Source organism: Mizuhopecten yessoensis, unplaced genomic scaffold (genome assembly GCF_002113885.1).
Source record: "Mizuhopecten yessoensis strain PY_sf001 unplaced genomic scaffold, ASM211388v2 scaffold2929, whole genome shotgun sequence".
NCBI classification, from domain to species: domain Eukaryota; kingdom Metazoa; phylum Mollusca; class Bivalvia; order Pectinida; family Pectinidae; genus Mizuhopecten; species Mizuhopecten yessoensis.
In genome coordinates, this window is record NW_018404790.1 from 29,271 (window position 1) to 51,223 (window position 21,953).

The 21,953-nt window shown below is 35.2% G+C and overlaps 1 protein-coding gene across 11 annotated transcripts in view; it reads right to left on the reverse strand.

Moving 5' to 3' along the window:
* LOC110446681 (basic salivary proline-rich protein 1-like) overlaps positions 1 to 20,420 on the reverse strand; it is a 33,454-nt gene extending 13,034 nt beyond the window's left edge. For 5 of the 11 annotated variants that reach the window (XM_021491951.1, XM_021491945.1, XM_021491953.1 and 2 more), the window contains exons 1-11: positions 20,338 to 20,420; positions 17,331 to 17,396; positions 11,185 to 11,298; positions 10,903 to 10,950; positions 5,885 to 5,935; positions 4,069 to 4,149; positions 3,382 to 3,450; positions 2,618 to 2,650; positions 1,398 to 1,472; positions 1,020 to 1,085; positions 257 to 322 (exon numbers count right to left, since the gene is read on the reverse strand). In XM_021491951.1, coding sequence (XP_021347626.1) covers positions 257 to 322; positions 1,020 to 1,085; positions 1,398 to 1,472; positions 2,618 to 2,650; positions 3,382 to 3,450; positions 4,069 to 4,149; positions 5,885 to 5,935; positions 10,903 to 10,950; positions 11,185 to 11,298; positions 17,331 to 17,378 — 651 coding nt within the window. In that variant the 5' untranslated portion in view covers positions 17,379 to 17,396; positions 20,338 to 20,420. Of the gene's footprint in view, positions 1 to 256; positions 323 to 1,019; positions 1,086 to 1,397; positions 1,473 to 2,617; positions 2,651 to 3,381; positions 3,451 to 4,068; positions 4,150 to 5,884; positions 5,936 to 10,902; positions 10,951 to 11,184; positions 11,299 to 17,330; positions 17,400 to 20,337 lie in introns of all 11 variants that reach the window. The other 6 variants (XM_021491952.1, XM_021491946.1, XM_021491949.1 and 3 more) reach the window with 5 other exon arrangements.
* Between the last annotated feature and the right edge of the window lie 1,533 nt (positions 20,421 to 21,953).

A 21,953-nucleotide genomic window follows, 5' to 3' on the forward strand; every position in this document is an offset into this window, starting at 1 on the left:
ACTAGTAAGTAATCCATAATATGTGTCTCCTTTTTCCAGCGTATAAATTGCACAACTGAAACAGTTCCACTACATGTATTCAAACTTAGCACTAGTCCAATAACAAACATCTTTCACAAAAACACCTCCAAAGCAATCATCCTTTGTACTTGACAACTACGATTTATTCTCATCTGCCTATGACAAACTTTTTTTACATAAATAATATTTTTGATTACGACTTTTTGACTGGACTAATAATTTTTGTTTAACTTCCACCATTTTCACCCAATGGTCGTCGACCTCTTGGCTTTCCTGTGGGAATACATGTTGTTGTTTTTGCCTGCAGTAAACAAGATTTCAAAAATAAACCTATCTAAACCAAAAATATGGCAATAACTTCCTACTTTTAACCCACAACAACTTTTACAAAATATTATGATCAGTTTATGGCAAAAAAGCAAACTTTTTTTATACTTGTAACCTGTATCTTCACCAACAGAACTACAAACAAACCGTAAATAGTTTGTAAAGATTTCCCCTCATCAACAGACTTATATTACTTGTTTATATTTGGTAAAAGACAAACTATCAAGTTTGTTAACTGGAGTGCTTGTCTAACATTTTTTTTAACGTATACATTGTACTTATTTCAAAGATAGGAATTCACTGTCTACCATACTGTGTATGTCAAGTGTATAAACGAGTGTTTGCATGATACTCGAAATCTGTATCGACACGGAGTACACATATTATTCAAATATCGAACAACATTTAAGTAATCTATAATGTGTGTTCCCTTTTTTCTAGCAGTGTATAAATTGCACAACTGAAACAGTTACAGTACATGTATTCAAACTTAGCTCTAGTCCAATAACAAACATCTTTGACAAAAAAACCTCCTAATATAAACAATCATCCTTTGTACTTGACAACTACGATTTATTCTCATCTGCCTATGACAAACTTTTTTTTTTTTACATAAATAATATTTTTAATTCTGACTTTTTGACAGGGCTAATATTTTTTGTTAAACTTACACCATTTTCACCCAATGGTCGTCGACCTCTTGGCTTTCCTGTGGGAATATATCGGGATATTTTGGCCTGCAGTAAACAAGATTTCAAATGAAAACCTATTTACATCAAAACCCTGGCTAAACTTCATGTTTTTAACACACGATTGTACACATAAAAATCAACAACTTTTATGAAATATCATCTATCATAAACCTTTGTTTATAATAGTAATCTGTAACTCATGTGTTAACCCACAATTGCATACATAATCTAATTACAACTGAACTCTTACAAAGTAAACAAAAGTGCACAATATCCTCGACGAAAAAAAAAACCAGAATTATTCTCAACTGCCTATTTTGACTTTTTAAACAGATTGATATTTTTCATATAACTTACACTATTTTCGCCCAATGGTCCTCGACCTCTTGGCTTTCCTGTGGGGATATTTGGGGATTGTTTGCTGGGGGGCTGCTGTAACCAAGATTTCATACATACATGTACCTACATGTATCTAGACCAAACATAGGATTATAACTATATGTTTGTAACCCACAACTACATACATAATTCAACATCTTTTACAAAATATTACAACTTTTTAACCCGATTAATAAAAAAAATCACCCAATCGTTGCCGACCTCTAGGCTTTCCTGTGGGGATAGATGGCATGGGGTCATCTTGTTCCTTTTTTTTCAGTATACAAATTAAAAGTGCATAACTGCAACATTTTAACTCTATTTAAGATTAGCTCTAGTCCAATAACATTCTTGACAAACAAATATTCTAAATGCATCATCCATTCAAGTACTTGCATTTTTGACAACTAGTTTATTTGTATCTGCCTATTATGACATTTTAAACAGATTGACATTTTTCATATAACTAAATACACCGTTTTCTCCTAATAGTGGACAACCTCTTGGCTTTCCTGTGAGGATATAGTTCTGTTGTTCTGGCCTGTAGCAAAACAGGTCTACAAATACAGACCTTTCTACACAAACATACGGCCACAACATCATGTTTTACCCCACAACCTCCCACACAACAAGCTTTTTGAAGACAGTCTTGGATTATAGCACAAAACCAAACATCTTTTCTGCAATAGTTAAAGCAATCTGTATCTTATTATAATTAACCAAGCAACTTCATGTATGTATAACTGATTATTTATAAAATAAACATGCTTTAACAAGTTATAGCATCACCCTTATTTGTGGCCTTGAGCAACAAACAATAGAGTGGACATTTAGTGTATCCAATATTTCAGTACTCCCACAGAGTGTGTACAATTTCGGAAACTTGTTCCTACCTGTACTAATATAGTGTACACGAGTATAACCGAAGGGAGATGGATGAATATGAACAGGTATGTCTCTCACAAATTACCAAGAGTACTATTGACCTTGTGCAGAAGGTTCAAGCCTGACATGGATTTCACACCCTCACATAGAGCTGTTTAAGAGAAAGAACCTTGTGCAGAAGGTTGAAGCTGGACATGGATTTCACACCCTTACATAGAGCTGGTTAAGAGTATTACAAAGATGCTTCATATAATATACAATACCATCAGAAACCTTGTCTTATAAATAAATGGCCACTACAGTACTGCACTTACAGCTTTATCTCCTTTCTGCTTCTTCGTTGATCCCTGTGAATAGAATATGGATCGGTATGACTCTTTCTGTACAAGATTGGTATTATTTATCGTTATAAATTTCAAGAATTACCAACAAACTTCATTTATTCCAAGTTGTTACATGTGTGTATGAAGAATATCACATATTTTCAATTGACCACAGTCTGACGGCTGCAACAAGTTACCATGCAGGTACCGCAAATCTATTCCTTGCACAATACATATTTTCCCTTGGCCAAAAAAACTCCATGAAATCTGAGAGTAATTCTAAGAACGAAGATGTATAGTTACTGACTAAATAGAATATTTTAATTGATGTCTTTGGTGAGCATAGGATTTATGTAAAACGTGGCTACAGTCCTCCTTTATTTGCCAGCCATATTTGTTTGATTACGTCCATGAATCAACATATATATATGTACACTTTAATAACACCATTAACAACTGTCAAAATACGACAAGTCACCGAGATACATTTCGTCTCCTTCTCTTTTACTTTGCTGAATGAGCACATTTTACATTTTGACTCTTAGTTGATAACTTTTCTGAACGAGTACATTTTGACTCCTAATTGATAACTTTCTCAAACGAGTACATTTTAATGCTGCTGTATTTATTTTTAGACTCGACACCAACAGGACTCATAATCACAGGGCAGCAAAGATTTTCACAACTATTGATCTAGATATTGGTTTAGAAGACAATTTATTTGACCCACGTGCGAGTCGAACATGAAAACTTACGAGAGGTCTTCCTCGTTTTCTTGGTTGGTTTGTAGGCTCATCGTTTACATCATTATCAGTTCCTCTTTTCTGTATCAACAAACATCCACATATCATAAAGGTGTACCACTGACTGGGCAAAGTCAGTCACATGTCACATCAGGTATATACTAACAAGTTACAACTAGCTTTTAGAATATTGATGTTACTCGTGTAGCTTTATGAGACTTGGATAATTTGAGATATATCCAAACATAATCACCTGTCTTTATAAATAATTCAATGTAATGGCACTACAGACCCTAGTTCAAAATAGCCGATTATCTCCCCTTAAATTTTTTTTTTGATGGGGCAGAGCTCTGACCAGTTATTTTGGACTAATGGGACCAAAGGTTGTCCAAAAGCATGAAAACTTACAAATGCTTTTATAAACTTATGGTTAAAATATCAGCCAATCTATATTTATATTATCATTATTATGCTTGTTAATTAATAAATGTTCTCATGATATTTTCAAAATGTTCTTGAAGGGAAAAGAAAATTTTCAAGATTCACAACAAAAGTGACAAGGTTAATAGGTTTACACTAAATCTATGCTGTTCCTGCTATAGCTATATAACATCAAAATAATCTAGTCTCAAAGACAACAGGCTAAAAATATATCATTTATTCTTGTTTAATTGATACTAGAATGGCACGTTAACTTACAGATGCCAAAGACGGCCTTCCTCGTTTTTTCGGTGAGGCTGACAGAGAATTCTCCACATCATTACTATCTGTTCCAGATTTCTATGTAATACAAACATTCAGAAGTATCAGACCAGACACTGGGTTACAATTCTCACGTAACTATTCGCCAAATTACAGGTCTATAGTCATTCAAATAATCTTTAGTTTTCATGATTACCAACCAGCTAAATTGAGAAAAACTTTTGATTTTTGTCATCACAAATCAGCTCAAATGAGAGTGACGCCGAAAAACCTCTGAGCAACATCTATAATTCATGATCATACATCAGTGAAGGGCTCAGCACTCAGCCACTGTGCTTGTGAAATGGTTGCTTTGGGATTTAAAGTTTGAAATTGTTATCTCATTCTGGAGTTAGCATACAGGAATCATATTCATTCTGAGAAAATTCTACTTTCAGTATCAGTGACCTTGAAATCTTGGACCTTGGATCACACCAGAAGTCTTTAGTGTTCTTCAAATTCTATTTCCATAAATGAAAACACATGGATACGAAAACTGCCCTTTGCACGATTATTCATTTTGAAGTATATAAGGAAATAAAGTATCAAAGAAAATTACAGGTTTTGGTAAGTGTCCTTACATTAAACAACAATTAAAATTTGCCCCAAATCATTAGGGATATCTTTTTCCCTTGGGCAACCAACAAACCAAGTTCAAGCTTTGTGCAATGCTCCTTCTAAAGTTAGCATCAGGATATAAGTGATTTTTTCTATAAATCTATTTTTACTTTTTAATAAGTTACCCTTGACCTTTGACAGAATACACACAAAATCTTCAATAGATTTCTTCCTCCTTTTGCCTAGAAAACCCCCCATAACACTAGTCTGAACTGGTTCAAATTGTTACGAATTAAAGATCTGGGCAAAACAAAAATCTACTTTTAGTGACAGTTACTTTGATCCTGGACATATTAAGTCCAATATCAACTGAGTTTTCCCCTTCCATAGAGAAACCAACATACAAAAATTGAGCATTGTGCTATCACTTGTTCGGAAGTTCTCATCTAACCAGGTCATTCCCTCCAGACATGAAATTATACTGAACTTTTAAGGCAGCTTGACCTTTGATAGATGACACTCAAAAACAATAAGGTTCTTCCGTTCATTAGGGCAACTCACATTCCAAGTCTGAGCTTTGTGTCATCCAGACAAAAAAAAACATGCACGATATGGTTCCCTATATAGCTAACATTATTAGAAAATGTCGGTAAGACATTTTCTAATAATGTTAGCTATATAGGGAACCATATCGTGGTTATTCATAATGCCCTGCAGCCATGTAAAATTACATAATTTGATAGAATTATCTGAAAACTTTCCATAAATTAATTTAATGAAGTTTGATTTAAATCTGTTAAGAAATGAACCTGCCAGAACTGCGACAAATTTATTTTTTAAGGGTAACATTGACCTCTACACCTTCTCCAAATTGACATTTGTACACTATGAAATTTGATCAAACTCGTTGAAAATTAAGTCACTAGCTATAGATTGACGAAAATGAACTGGTCTATGACTTTCCAATTTTCTAACACACACACACACATACACAAACTGCTCAGAACCAGAGTCACAAGTATCATGACAAGTTATAATCAGTTACACCAGTTGGTATACGGTGATATGTAGATTCAATAATAACTTACTACCAGCCTACAAATTTCATCAACCCCATGTCATTAATCTTCTGTAATACTATTTGATACAGCTTCCTTTGAAAAATAAGTGAACAATCTTTACAAGGAATTGAAGACTGTTACCTAGCATAACTTACAGATGACAAAGACGGCCTTCCTCGTTTTTTCGGTGTATCTGCTCCACCTCCCTGTATCAATACAAACATTCATGTCACCAGGAGTAATAAAACTTTATATTGTAGGTCAGATTGAGTATATTTCAACACTTTAGTTTTTTATATTTTAATTCACTACTTGTCCTTGTGATCATGATGAAACTTTACATACATGACGCCCTTATACAGGTAATTTTATCCATCCTAAAATGCAAGGACATAAACTCAAGGTTTAAAAATCATATTTTCGAATGGTCTCAAAAATCATTACTGACATTTTACCAACCCTTTCAGTTTCTCAGTCAAAACCTGTAGACAATATATCAATGTCATATGATAATTTCTTAAAACATGTTTTGCTTTTATATCCAAAGAATGTTGTATTACAGCTTTTTAAAGGTCGTGTTTATAAGAGGTTTTAAAAAGTCAAGGTCAAACTGCAAGATCATTCAAGGTCAATTTTTTTCCCTGTCTTTTAATACTGTATCTATGCTCAAGTAGTGAGCATAGTTTATTTCCTACAATCGAAATCATTTATAGAACCTATGATGAAGCAAGTAAGAATGTGATTTTTAGTGTTTTGCCATTTTCTATCCCCAATCCACAAAATGTCCTTCTCAGTCTTTAAAGCTTGTGATCATAAAAAAGGTCATAGATCTACAAATAATACTAAGTCAACATGTCTGCTGCATCCATGTACGTTCCTTCTGGTGTTCAATAACATCGATACATATAGATCTGATAACACCAGTGAAATGAAATACAGTCTCAGGTATCATTGGTATTATTTATATATTTAGAATACCTGGGTAGTGAGGCAATCTCATCACCTTGATCACTTCCCCTACTCTGTATGTTGGAATTGTAGTTGACAACTTTTAAGATATGATTATTTCTAGATGTTTGGTATTTTTAAACATTTTATTATCCTATTTTTATGAATTATGAGTACCTTTTTTGCGATAAAATATGGAAAGAATTATGAGAGAAAGGGAATGTACAACATTAAAAAGTATATTAATGTTTTTTATAAACTCCTTTCAATGGGTTGTAAGCTGAACTAGGGCTATTTTTTTGTATTGTATGTGTGGCTATAGAGAATGGAATGTTTAAACTATCATATACATTATCCTATAAATATTGATAAATGTAAATAATAATTTTTGCTTATGGAATTGACAGCATAAAAAGCACATCAGTTTTTATTTCCTATGCTAAAATATTTGCTTAAACAGCAGTTTATAAGGATGAATACTGACTTTAAATTATTCTGGCTCTTATCAGTTGAATTTGGTTTCAATAGCAGTATTAATATTTGTAAAAATATAAAATTGTTTTCATACTGGGAAAATTCAACATCCTTTCCATATTTCCAATAATGAAATATAGCCAACTTTCAACCTTACATAGAGGATATTTAATGCGCACTCGTGAAAAATATCAAAATATTAGCACCACGAGTGAAATATATTTATTATTACTGAAGACACCATTACATTTTCTATTTATCACATTTTTTTATGCATAAAACATGAATAAATGCAATGCATTAAAAAAGGGCGAGAATCAGAAGTGTAATAATTAGTGCCATATTCTAATGACGTCACCCTTGACAACAAGGCTGCACACCATTTTGAATGGGATACACAACGCAATTCCGATGTTTTCTACTATTTCCTGGTATGATTGCTTATAAAAATGTTATTATTTGTATATTTATGTAAATACTTAAGTGTGTGTACCAAAAATTTACCATAACAACCACTTATTCTACCTTCGCTTCATTTGAATCTGAACATTCCTTTGAATGCAGCGAATAGAGGAAACTGTTATGATTGGTCAATACCAAAAAGTGATATTTTCAGTGTGAAAATATCACTTTTGATATTTGTCACTTACAAAACAAGTTTTTTAGGTAGCAGTGTACAGTAGATGGTTGTGGCCATGGGTGATATTTTTGTTAAATGGCTATAACCCCTGCATAATGACATGTAAAAAAAATATATAAAAATAAAACTGTACTAAAATTGGTATAAGTATGATGAAGTGAGCTATGTGAGCTTCACATTTGTAAAATAAATAAAAAATGTTTTTGGTTAAAATTTTGGCCATAATCCGAAAGGGTCAAAAATAAAAAATAAATGGCATTTTTTGGTAATTTTTGATGTGGTAACCATGGTTTTCACACAAGTACGTAACATACATAGAAAAAAGAGGTTTTTACACTTCTCAGTACTATATGTATTGTAAATATAATGCAGTTTACAAATATATATACATGTATATATGTGTTGTGTAGGGTAAATCCGCTGTGTTTACATTTCCTCGACAAGCGCCTTGTTTTTCAGAGTCGGGCCATTTCTACTGTACACTGCTACCTTAAATACTGTCAATCTGTAGCAAACTAGTTCTTTTTCCATGTTAGGCCTGTGTTTTGTCACCTAAATTTTACAACAGCCTGTTCCGTTATGAATTGGGAAAACATAGCATTATTTGTATTGAAAATAGGAATATATTGCTCACTTTTTGGTAATTTTGGGAAAATTATACTCTTTTTAAATATGGGAAACGGCCTGTAGTCGGCATTAAAACTGAGTAAAATAAATCAATGTGAATGTACATGTGTAAGAGCAAACTGATTTTGTGTTTCACACATATAGATGCTGAACAATCTACAGTATGTAAGCATGGCTGTACCATTGCTTTCATTTAAATGTGTCATTATCATTTGAGTAACGGTCGTTCAATTATGAATTTGATATCATGGCATCTATCTCATTATTCAGTTGTATTTTGGCCACTTTTCAGTCTATCCATAAAACTGAAAGATATCTCAACAAATGAATCACAGTATCTGCAACAACACTAAATATACATACATTCACCTCACACACACTCCATGCTGCTATATATAGCACACACTGATCTAAACAAATACGAGGAAGGACAGAGCAGCACTGCAAAATATATATTTAGCAATTATCAGTGTTGTTTCTACTTAAATTTTACAACAGCCTGTTCCTACATTGGGAAAATATAGCATTAGTTTCAATAAAATCGGGAAGATATTCCTTATTTTATTTTTTTTCATTTTGGGAAAGAAAAAAAAACTTTTTTTACAAGGGAAAACAAGCCTGTATTCTGATGTAAAACTATGCGTTATCAAAAAATGTTTTTTAAGGACTATGTCACAGGGATATCTTAAAATAGAATATCTGTTACTATTTATACAGAATACATTGATGTCTCTTTTCAGCATAAAAGTTCTTTCCCCAGCCACTGTTTATGTCTGCAACATTTCAATATCACCAGGTTTCTATGATTTGATCATGCAGTTTTCTAGCTCTTTTTGGCAAATGAAACTGTCGGTATCAAATTATTGATAACCTATACTACACTATCTGTGAAAGGCAAACTGATGAACTGCATTGATGAAACTATTCTGAAATTTTTACTTTAGCAAGATTTGGAAAGCTTAAAGGGAAACTTGTACATTGTGTGTACTATCAAAAATCTCAGGCAATATGATGGTCATTTTCATAAGTTATCATAACATAATTTATCATTTTTACAGAACTGTATAATTGCATACTTATTAAATTGTTCACAAAATTGACTTTAAAATTTGGATCAATGAGGTATATGTGACTGACAGCAAGACTTTAGTCCAAATGTTTTTTTTTAAAGATTTCGCCTTTGTCCTGTCAATCAAATATTTAAATATTCCAAGTTATCTCCCTTAAATATATACCAAAAATTTATATTTTTAATTGCAAATGAATAATTTCCTGCTTCAAATTAGGAATGGTGGCTATAAGGTAAATGTTATCTACATTTAAGCCTGTTTTTTTTTAAATTCAAGCAAATCTCTTGTCTATACTTCACCCAAATAAAACATAATTGCAGACAGAAAGCTATGTGTTACAACAACAAAAATTTGGAGGGGGGTGGGGGGGTAGCAGAGTCCATGCATTATACATGATATAACAGAAATAATAAATCATTATTTTTCTCTATTATTGCAAATGCAAATAATTATATAAACTGTAAGCTGTACGTATCAGGTTAAGGGAATTTGATAAAGTGCCAGTATTTTCTGCGGCAGAAAAAGCTGACACTAGCATTAAAGCACCAATATATAGCATCTATGTCTAAATGTAGCTGAGGAAGCACATTAATAGTAATAGTACAGTGATCACAGAAATAGCGAGACTTTTCCCTTAAAACCATTTCAGTAGCATTTATATTTAATATAAAAAATATCAATCAGCCAGATAATGTATTAGAAAGTCTTTCTAACAAAATCATTTCACACACACTGGTATATAGTACTATAAGCACAATATAAGTGAAGTATATTACAAGATCCATTAAATGGTGTTTTCATTTATTAGGGACACACTGTAATGTTTTGATATGTCATTATCATGAGGTCACGCTGACCTCTGGCTAAACAGTTTTCCTCTGGATAAAATATGAATATTATATACATGTTACACCATATTTTACCTATGTCGTTGTTTTGATTTTTTTTTATACACAAAAACATCCTAAATTATGATAGTTTCTCGAATATCACTACATTGTTGAAATTATTTTTGGAAATTCAAAATAATTCTCTTGCAAGTAGTTGTAATATATTTTTAATTTACAAATAACCTCTGTATCAGATCAATGAAATATGACTGTATGCAAATCAAAAGATATCAGAACCAAAATATTTACAAAAGTGTCATCTTAAATCTATATTAACATTGAAGAAATTTTGGAGTTTGTGCTTTTTTTAATACTGTGTAAGGGAAATCTGTTTTCTCAGTGCTGAAAAAGAGTCCGACTCTGTGATATAATTGTAAAACATTTGAAACATATATATATATATATATATATATATATAAGATAATTTGCCATAACCAGTGGGAGGATGTGTGGGCCAGACGATACTTGTGCTGCGAAGTACAGGCTATACAGTCACTACATTCACCACGCAAAGCATCACTTACCGGTACCTTGGTCCTGGGTCGGCCACGGGGATTTCCCGTCGGTGTGTACTGCAACCATTACAAAATTAAAGTTAAGATTTAATGAAATTAAGAGTAATTAATTAAGGTCGCATCACCCTCACATTATAAACTATTAAGCATGACACCATGCTTAGAAATACATACAAATATATTTGTTGATGTCTATGGAATGGCCTGGGGATTTGAGAGGAAGCATCCTAGTGTTTTCTCCAGGACTGATCAAAAGAGGGCAGGGTATACGTATACACTGTATACACTTACTGGCTTTTTTTCTGCATCTGACTTCTTTGGACGTCCTCTGCCTTTCTTAGCAGGAGTATCGGCCTCTGTTGATGATGCTGCCTCGTCCTCCTGTTTCTCCTCACCGGCTGATCCCTGTTCAAGTGAGGTGACATATCAATAAAACACACTTTACATGGACACACAATCCTAGTTCAGAAAACCATGACTATATACCAAAATAAACAAGAGGCCCAGGGGCCTTAATAGCTCACTTGGTATTTTACTTTTCAATTTAAAACCTGCTGAGTACCATTCAGGTTTATCAAAGGAGTACAAGAAACAAAGTTGCAAGAAGAATTACATATAAATCTGATTTGGTGGGAAAGACAACAAGAAAATGAGTTTCCATGTTATGTCCCAATTTTCCTCTAATTTCCCTATTGGGCCTCACATGCACCTTTTTATACAAATTAAACAAATTGAGTTTTTTTCCCCTAAGCATGCTTCAGACCACATTTGGTTTATTTCCCCTATTGGGCCCTGCTCCTCTGCCTGGTTTGTGGGGAGGGGGGCACATCTTCCATTAATAAATATTCAATTCCCTTTGGCAAAAGATTCTCTATAAAATCCTCTATTTCCCCTATTGGGCCCCGCCCCTATGCTATGCTCCCAGATGGGCCACATCCTCCGTTTATACAAACTTGAGGCTCCTTTGTCCAAAGATACTCTAGAACAAATTGGGTTAAGGAAACAAAGTCAAGACAAAAACCTTCTATTGATTGAGAAGAAGAAGATTTTTAAAAATTAACCTATTTTCCCCCTATTTGGCCTCGCACCTCTGCCCTCAGGGGGACCATACCCTCATATACAAAACTGAGAACCCTTTGGCCAATGATGCTCCAGACCAAATTTGGTAAAAATCCCTTCATCGGTACAAAAGGAGAAGGATCTTTGATGTTTTCCTCTATTTTCCCTAATGTGCCCCACCCATCTGCCCCTAGAAGGGGGCCCACACACCTCAGTTTATACAAAATTGATTCTTTTGTCCCTATAATCATGCTTCAGACTGCATTTGCTTTAAATCCCTTCACTTGTATAGCAGGAGAAAAAAAAATCCTCTATTTCCCCCATTGGGCCCCGTCCCTCCGCCCCCAGAGGGGCCACACCCTCCGTTTAAACAAACTTGAGTCTCCTTTGTCCAAAGATGCTCTAGGACAAATTCGGTCAAAATCCTTCTATTGGTTGAGAAGAAGATTTTTTAAAGATTTACCTATTTTCCCCCTATTTGGCCCCGCCCCTCTGCCCCCATGGGGACCATACCCTCCGCTTTTTTTAAACTGAGAACCCTTTGGCCAATAATGCTCCAGATCAAATTTGGTCAAAATCCTCTGAGCCGTTCAGGACTAGTAGCGTTTTATGGGAAAAAGTTGACGGACGACGGACGCTGCGTCATGGGATAAGCTCACTTGGCCCTTCGGGCCAGGTGAGCTTTTAAAATTGCTATCTTGCTGAAATAATCTTACGTGTCGAGATTTATGGAAATTTATAATGGACAGCTATAAACAACAGGCCCAGAGGGCCTGTATAGCTTACCTGAATATGTTTAAAATAACTGGTATGAAGTAAAGGTATAGCACTCCATTGTATGTGCTTTAAGTACAGATCCATCCAGTACTTGAGATATAGCAAGAACAAACTTCAAACCCCACCCCTATGCCCCTAGGGGGGTCATACCCACCAATTATAAAACAAGAGATCCCAGAGGGAGCTTGGTGCCCACCTTTGTACCATCTTCATTAGTTCTTTGTCAGTTCGATCTTTTCTCTTCTTTTCTCTAATCTGTTTGATCGAGTCATGTTAACAGTAAATGCACCTTGAGGTAACTTTTGATCTAAACTTAATACTGATGTGTATGAAAGCCAACTTTCAAAGTGAGTTTGTCTTTTCACATATTAAATATAAAATACAAAATATAATATACACAACGAAGGATCAAGGGGAACATACATTTAAAATTTGAGAAAGATCCCTCGCGTACTTCCCGAAAAATAGCGATAACAAACTTTCATTATCAAAATCCAAGATGGCCGCCTGTCGGCCATGTTGTTTTATCCGATCAGTCTCAAAAGTTGCCCTGCACAGCTAGGACCAAGGGGAACCTGCATATAAAATTTGTGAAAGATCCCTCTGGTACTTCTTAAGAAATAGCGATAACAAACTTTCAATATCAAAATCCAAGATGGCCGCCTGTCGGCCATGTTGTTTTATCCGATCAGTCTCAAAAGTTGCCCTGCACAGCTAAGGACCAAGGGTAACCTACATATAAAATTTAAGAAAGATCCCTCTAGTTCTTCCGGAGAAATAGCGGTAACAAACCCACACTATCAAAATCCAAGATGGCTACCTGTCGGCCATGTTGTTTTATCCGATCAGTCTCGAAAATGGCCCTGCACAGCTAGGACCAAGGGGAACCTGCATATAAAATTTGTGAAAGATCCCTCTGGTACTTCTTGAGAAATACCAATAACAAGAATTGTTTACGGACGGACAACGGACGGACCCCGGACGCAGGGTGATTTGAATAGCCCACCATCAGATGATGGTGGTCTAAAAATTGAGTCCCCATGGCCCAAGGATGCTACAGACTAAATTAGGATAAAATCCCTGAATCCCTATGATAGAAGAAGGATTTTAAAGGTTTTACCTATATTTCCCCTATTGGGCCCCACCTCTCTGCCTCCAGGGGGGTTTATACAAAATTGGTTTCCCTTCACCCAAGGATGCTTCATACCAAATTTGGACAAAATCCTGTCATTCGTACAGAAGATGGTATTTGAAGAATTTGCTATGTTTCCCCTATTGGGCCCCTCCCTTCTGCCCCAAGGAGGGCCACACTCGCTGTTTATACGAAATTGAGTCCCTTTTGCCAAAGGATGCTAAAGACTAACTTAGGATAAAATCCCTTGATCCCTATGGTAGAAGGATTATAAAGGTTTTACTTCTATTTCCCCTATTGGGCCCGGCCCCTCAGGTCCCAGGGGGTCACACCCACTGTTTATCCAAAATTGGTTCCTCTTTACCCAAGGATGCTCCACACCAAATATGGACCAAATCCTTTCATTCCTACAGAAGAAGAAGGATTTTAAAGAATGATTTGCTATGTTTCCCCTATTGGGCCCCGCCCATCAGGCCCCTAGTGGGCTACACCTAGGGTTTAAACAAAACTGGTTCCCCTTCACCCAAGGATGCTCCACACCCAATATGGAACAAATCCTTTAATTTCTACAGAAGAAGAAGGATTTTAAAGAATAATTTGCTATGTTTCCCCAATTGAGCCCTGCCCCTCAGCCCTCTGGCGGGCCAGACCCACGGTTTATACAAAAGAACAAATCCTTTCATTCCTACAGAAGCAGAAGGATTTTAAAGAATTTTCTATATTCCCCCTATTGGGCCCCTCCCCTCAGCCCCCTGGGGGACCAGACCCACCATTTATACAAAATTGAGTCCCCTTGGTCCAAGGATGCCCCAGACTAAATTAGGATAAAATCCCTTAATCCCTACGGTAGAAGAAGGATTTTAAAGGTTTTACCTCTATTTCCCCTATTGGGCCCCACCCCTCTGCCCCGAGGGGGGTCACACCCACCATTTATACAAAATTGAGTCCCCTTGGCCTAAGGATGCTCCAGACCAAATTTAGTCAAAATCTGCTAGGCCATTCAGGACAAGTAGCGTTTTAAAGGAAAAGTTGACGGACGGACGACAGACGACAAACGCTGCGGTATGGCATAAGCTCACCATGGTCCTCCGGACCAGGTGAGCTAAAAACACACTCAATGCTACATTCTTTTTAGAATCATAATAAAAACACATAGATTTAGGTAAAACTTATTTTTATCACGACACCTTATGCAATTTACATGCGAGATAGAGCCAACGTCAATGTTGATTAGGTTGGTTGAGTAGGTGGGGTACTGCGCTGTGAGTGTGGATACCGAAAGGTATGCAGGGTGATTGAATAAAAAGTTGCATATAAATCCAGGTAGGTTTCAATCACAACACGCTCAAGCGTTACAAATGCGTGGGTTTTTATTACGGTCAACTAGTTTCGACTCTATGTGCGAGTCTTCATCAGGACATTTTTCCAAGATATTTCAGCCCCTGAAGTACTAAAAATGGGGTGCAGTTTTACATTGTTAGTTATTACATGACGTCATCAATGGATAGATAATACACAATAGTGAAGGGCGGGTAAGCCCTTCTTAGATGTTCTAACTTTATAGATATGCTGTGTTTATTAAAAATGTCTTTCTCTGAAATTCAAACTTATTGTTCACATGTAGTTTTATATATATTAACGTGCTACGGTATTTCTGTAGATGATTTATGATATTTATGAATACAATAAACAAATAAACATGCATAATATTATAGTGTTTTTGTTATATATTCGTAGAGTGTTTGTTTGATTAATTTAGTTCATCAAGGCACCATGTGCCGCTTGACAGTGAAATGTTTGTTGGCTGTTTTTCTCTTCCGCCCTCACTTGAAGTGTCTGACGATGAAGTGGTGTCACTTATCATCAGGTCTTCTTTGAGAGTGTCCATTGTTTCCTCCATGATTGGTCTGATTGTAGATGCCGGTCCCGAAGTTGTTATTCCGGAGGCCGGTCGTACTCTGAATTTTACATTGTCTAATTGTTTTTGGTTAAGGCTTCCGCCGGTTTGTGCCATTTATTGGGCACCGCGGCTAAGTCCTTAGTTGCTTCTTCCCTCACTTCTGGTTCGATTTTATATAAGGGGTGTTCATTCTGTTGGTGGCGTTTATAATGTTCTCTCCTGCCGTATGCCCGTTTGCAAATTTTGCAAACATAACTTGTCTGCTTTCCTCTGCCGTGTCTGAGATTGACATGTCGGCGCAGGCTCCATAGTGCACCGAACGTGCTCCCACACAGAATGCACGGGAGCCGTAATTTAGGTCTCAGAGCTTTTAGTTTCTTTATGGCTTTAGTATTGTTGGCTGCTGGCTTCGATATAATAGTTGAGTTCTTTGCCTTTGTAGTTTTCGTATTTGCCATTATTTCTGTTAGGTGATGATGTTCATTCCCCACGGTCGTTGTGTTTTCAAGATATGAATCCACGCTTCTTCCGTTCTTAGCCGGTTGTTGATGTTATTATGTATACCTGACACAATGCCTGTAACCATAACGTCATCAGCATTGGGTCCAGGTGCATTGAAATGTGCCGCGACTGGCTTGCGCTCATCTTGGCGCGCAATGTCGTAGAGGTGATTTCTGGTTCTGGTGTTTATTGTGTTGGACGTTTGACCTACGTATTGTAGTTGGCATTTCTTGCAGTTGTTGACATATACCGCATTAATGCTCTGACAGTTTATGCTGTTTTTTAATTTTGTGTGTTTGTTTGGTGGTGTGGCTAGTGAACGTGTCGTATACGTTCATGTGTTTGCAGATTCTGCAGTTTTTTCCACATTGCCGGCTGGCAGATAGTCACTTGTGAAGTCACTGCGTACCAGATAGTTTCTGATTGATTTAGATTTGGTATAGGCTACTAACATTCTAGAGGTTAAGATTTTCTTTGTTTCCGGGTTGTACTTAAGTATGTGTTCATCGTTTCTTATGATCTGCCCTACGTTTGGGTTGTTTGGGTTAAATGGGAGAACGAAAGGAATGACTTCGTTCACCTGTTTTTGGTCTTTGATTTCTAATAAACTGATTCTGTGGTGTTTCTTGCTTTCTCGATAGCTTTATTGATAAGTAAAGGTGGGTAACCCCTATTAAGGAAACGTTCGCGGAGTAGGTGGCATTCTAGTTCGAAGTCCGTGTCTGCGCTACATATTTTTCTGATACGTAGTGCCTGGGAGTACAGGATGTTTTCTTTCTGATGTTTAGGGTGGCTACTTCGAAAGTGCAGATATTGGAAAGCATTAGTGGGTTTATTGTGGATATACGGCTACCTAGTGTCCCATCCTCGTTAAAAAATACAGTGGTGTCGAGGAAGTCCACTGACACTTCACTGATTTCCGACGTAAATAATTTTTATTCTAGACTAAGTAAATAACCTTATCCCACGAAAAAAAATCATTCCTATTTTTATAAATTTCTAATTAGATGACAATAATTTTTTAAACCTATCATTTTAAACAGTCCCAATTTTTCTCCTTCCACTTACGGCTGAGGCGTCCTCTTCTTCCTCATCTAACTTCCTTTTGGGTGCCATGTTGTCTGATGCAGAGACCTGCTAATGTCAAAGTAAAATTGTATTAAAATTAATTTAGATATTTCATTCAGTCTAAAGTTAATTTTCACTTAACTCTAGATCTAATTATCAGAGATAAACCAAGTTGAACCATTGGTACATTTGTTTACCAACTACACAATGCCAACTTAGTCCAATTAAGCTTGTGTTAAAAATATGACAACTCAAGTTTGGCACCATCAATATCACATTAGTGACCGATATTCATCGATCATTAAACACAAAGACATAATATAAAAGTTTAAACTGATCATTTGGGCAATTCGGCTGTTGTACTTTTTTTAACATTATTCAATTCTGGTGACAGTTACCCAAGGTTTTTAGAACATAATTTTCTGTGGCAAAACCAGATGGGGTCAATCATATAAGTGACCACGTAGCTCAATATTGGTAGCACATCTGTCTAGAGTTCAGAGGGTCCTGGGTTCGAATCCCAGTCTGGCCAATGATGCATGTATTTCTCTTTCTCCTATTATAATTCAAAACTGGTTAACTTGCCAACCCTTGTATCAAGTACAAGGTGAAAGCTTGGCATGGGGATTACCTAGTTGCAATAACGTAGCTTCTGGCGAAGAGACCAGGGATTTTACGACTTTAATTTTTCCGTGTCCAGGTCCATTGAATTGGGAATTTTTACACAATAAAATTTGAAATTGGAGAAAAATGAGGGGAAATAAAATTTCATACATTTTCCAGTTTCTGTTGATAAATTTTACTTCTTATCATGAGAAATTGCATTCTTATATATTGGAATTTCTTATTTATTTTTCAATGCATAAGCTTAGGTCTAGGGTACAGTTAAACTCTAGTATAGGCTTGTAACAAATTCTGATAGCCAGAATGTATTTTTACCATTTTATTATACTACATATGCATGTATATCAAATATATACGGTAGTTGTAATATTTGTCCATTTCCTTTAAAAGGAAAACTGAATTAGTTACAAAGATTGCTTCTTTGATGGTTAGTATCGATATCACTTTCTCGAGTAATACATGTTGTAAATTTGTTTTATTCCAACTTAAATCACATACGCGAGACAAAAATAGCAAAGTTTTACTACATCAATGCAATGGAAATAACTTGATAACATTCTGATGTATACTTTTGAAATTTAATTTTCAAGGGATTAAAATATATTTTTACTTTTCTTACGGACATGAATGTTTTTACATCTTCCCTCTCCACACTGAGCATATTTAAATCTTTCAAAAATGGCCATCCGATTGGGAGTTTTTCAATGGCAAATTGGGAATTTTAGCAAGATGTTCCGAGGGGAAAGGGGCCGTTATTCGGCCCCATATTCTGTTGTAGGAAAATCCCTGGAGACCATTTCTATATATTGCGTCATCATACCTCTACATGTATGGGTTGTAGATACTTGTTTCCTCAGGGACAAAGACTTAGAAGGAGGAGGGAGGAATTATGTGGGACTGGACTGGGTCGCTCAGTTGATCATAGAGCGTCATCTAATTAATTGGCAAATAATGATGAAAAGATACATAAAATAGTACTTTTTTTTCATTCAAAAGAAACTGGTATGAATCTAAAGCTGAAAGACAAATCTGCAAGGTTCCGGATAAAATTCATAAATTGAATATCAAATGATGTTGAAACGATTCATAATCAAAATACACTAATCAATTGTGTCACCACATAAATCTCTCAGAATATATCTGGCCATTGTACCTAACCAAGATTCCAGATGCAAGGTGACAGTACCCAAATCGGATCACCAAACCATCAGTTCATTAAATCATTGAAAAATCTGAGGAGAAATTATATTCATTTATGGTTGTATCAAAGGAAGAATATTGATGGGTTTTCTTACAAGGGAAATTAGCACCCGGGGCTCACTTGAGATATTTATAGAACGCTCTGAAGTCAATATAACGGCCTGAGTTAGACCAGAGTTCGAAACCGGGACACTCCCCACTCTAGACAGATGCTCTACCAACTGAGCTACCTGGTCACCAACGATTGACCTAATCCAGTTCAGCTACACTCCTCCCTCCTTTTTCAAAGTCTTTGCCCCCTAAGACACATACCCTTGCTAAGCGTACTCCCAATGCTTGAAACAAGGGTTGGCAAGCTCGCCAAATTTGTAACAGGAGAATAGAAAATGTAAGGGCCAGACCAGGGTTTGAACCTGGGACCCTCCGAACTCGAGACGGACGCACTACCAACTGAGCTACTATAAGTCGCCGTTGATCGACCATTGGAAATCACTGACCCCTACAATTCTAATTTTAGCTGAACATTCTTTGTTGTATCATTACTTAAACTATTGGTTATTATATTTTATCTCTGTATTATTGGTAAACTATCTATTAGTACACCCTTTGTTAACTTTTTCCATTTAAAAGAAACCAATGAAACTTAAGCTAATTTATTTATAAACATCCAGTTAATAAAAACTTGTATTGACTTTAGACCATGCACTACAAGTTGATAACCTTATTATATATAAACTTTCATATATATAATAGTGTCGACACATTCAAGGAGCATCATATATAGCCCAGTGTAAAATACATCGTATTTACATGATTAAAGGGAGATCATTCTAATTCACAAATCTAATTGGAACCGTGTACGTGTAAATATTGCAATATTTACTACACAAAGTTAATGCATCATCGGCAAAAAGTGTAAACATTAAATAACAGGTAAATTCTGCACCACAAACAATTGAAATTCAAGCAAATATATATTAACACTGTAAAGTCGGTACATGTGTCAGTAAGTGCCGACATCACACCCACGCCGCACACTGCTGCATCCGTGTTTCGATCAAAACACCGAAATATCTGTTACAATCAAACGCGATCAATAAATCTAAAATATTTCTTCAAATTATACAGAAAATTCTACAAATAAAACAAAATGCATAGCGCGTAAATCAATGCAATAATTTACCTCTTTAAATCGTCTTGGCAAGAACAAAGACAGCCCAATCCAGCCCTATCTGTGTGTACTGCCTTGCTGGTGCGACACCTAGCGGCTAAACACGCGGGAAAATTGCTATCTTTGCATTACGTGCACGCGAAACGGAATAGTTCCTGGTATGTGTAGTCTAGAAATATCCTACCCGATATTCATAATTTGACGTCAGGGACGAAACCTGCCGACTTTTAATAGGGATTGATTCTGAATGGGAGGATGGGATATTCTTTACCAATGCATATAACTTACTGGAAATGCGCGTGAGATGCAGCTTTAAAATAATAGACAGGTGTTTCTTTATGACACAAATATAAACTGCGTCGTATATTCATTTGTATTACATTTACCATATCACGGTAACAAAATATCCTTTGATTGCTGTTTTATACCTAGTCTAAATCAACCTCTATTGGAAATTATCTCTCGAGAATCTGCATAGCACAAAGACATGAGCGTATACGTTGTCAAATTTATAGCATTACATCACGGAATTATATTAGATACTAGTCCTTGCTAAGTCATTGGTTATATATACTTCATGTATTCACTAAAAAATGCAATTGAAACAGTTCTAGTAATTATAATGCATATTTTTAAAATGTACGGATATGTTACATTAAAGACTTATAGCTTTAGTCATAAATGACGAAAACCGAAACGTTTTCAAACAGTCACAAGCGTGGAAAAAAATACAAAAAGAAAGAATATTATTAATAAAAAAAACCCATAAAATTTAATTTTAAAATCCCGCATTTGTGAGAGAACTGCACTGACATGGAGTTGTAAGCTACGTGAACCATAGCTCAAGTTCCGATCGGTTGGATTTTATTTGGATTTTTTTTACACATTTTTTGTTGTTGAAATTTTACATTATCAGTGGTAAGCTGAAGGTGCGATCATTTTGATTTTTTACAAATTTTATTTCCAAAATTTTACATTATCGTTCGTTAGCTGAGGGCTGAAGGTGCGGTCGATTTTATTTCATTTTAATTTTTCATTCATTTTATTTTGAAATTTTACATTATCGGTGTCTAGCTGAAAATGCGATCGATTTTATTTCATTTTAATTTTTTACACCTTTTATATTCAAAATTTTACATTATCGTTCGTTAGCTGAAGGTAATATCAATTTTATTTCATTTTGACTTTTTACATATTTTATTTTGAAATTTTAGATTATCAGTTGTTAGCTAAAGATGAGATCGATTTTATTTCATTTTGATTTTTTACACATTTAATTTTGAAATTTTACATTATCAGTGGTTAGCTGAAAATGCGATCGATTTTATATCATTTTATTTTTTTGCATTTTTTTTTATTTTGAAATTTTACATTAACAGTGGTTAGCTGAAAATGCAATCGATTTTTTTTTCTCATTTTATTTTGAAATTTTACATAATCGGTGGTTATCTGAAAATGCGATCGATTCTATTTCATTTTGATTTCTTAAAATTTTACATTATCGTTCGTTAGCTGAAGGTAATATCAATTTTATTTCATTTTGATTTTTTACACATTTTATTTCAAAATTTTACATTTACAGTGGTTAGCTGAAAATGCGTTTATTTCATTTTGATTTTTTATATACT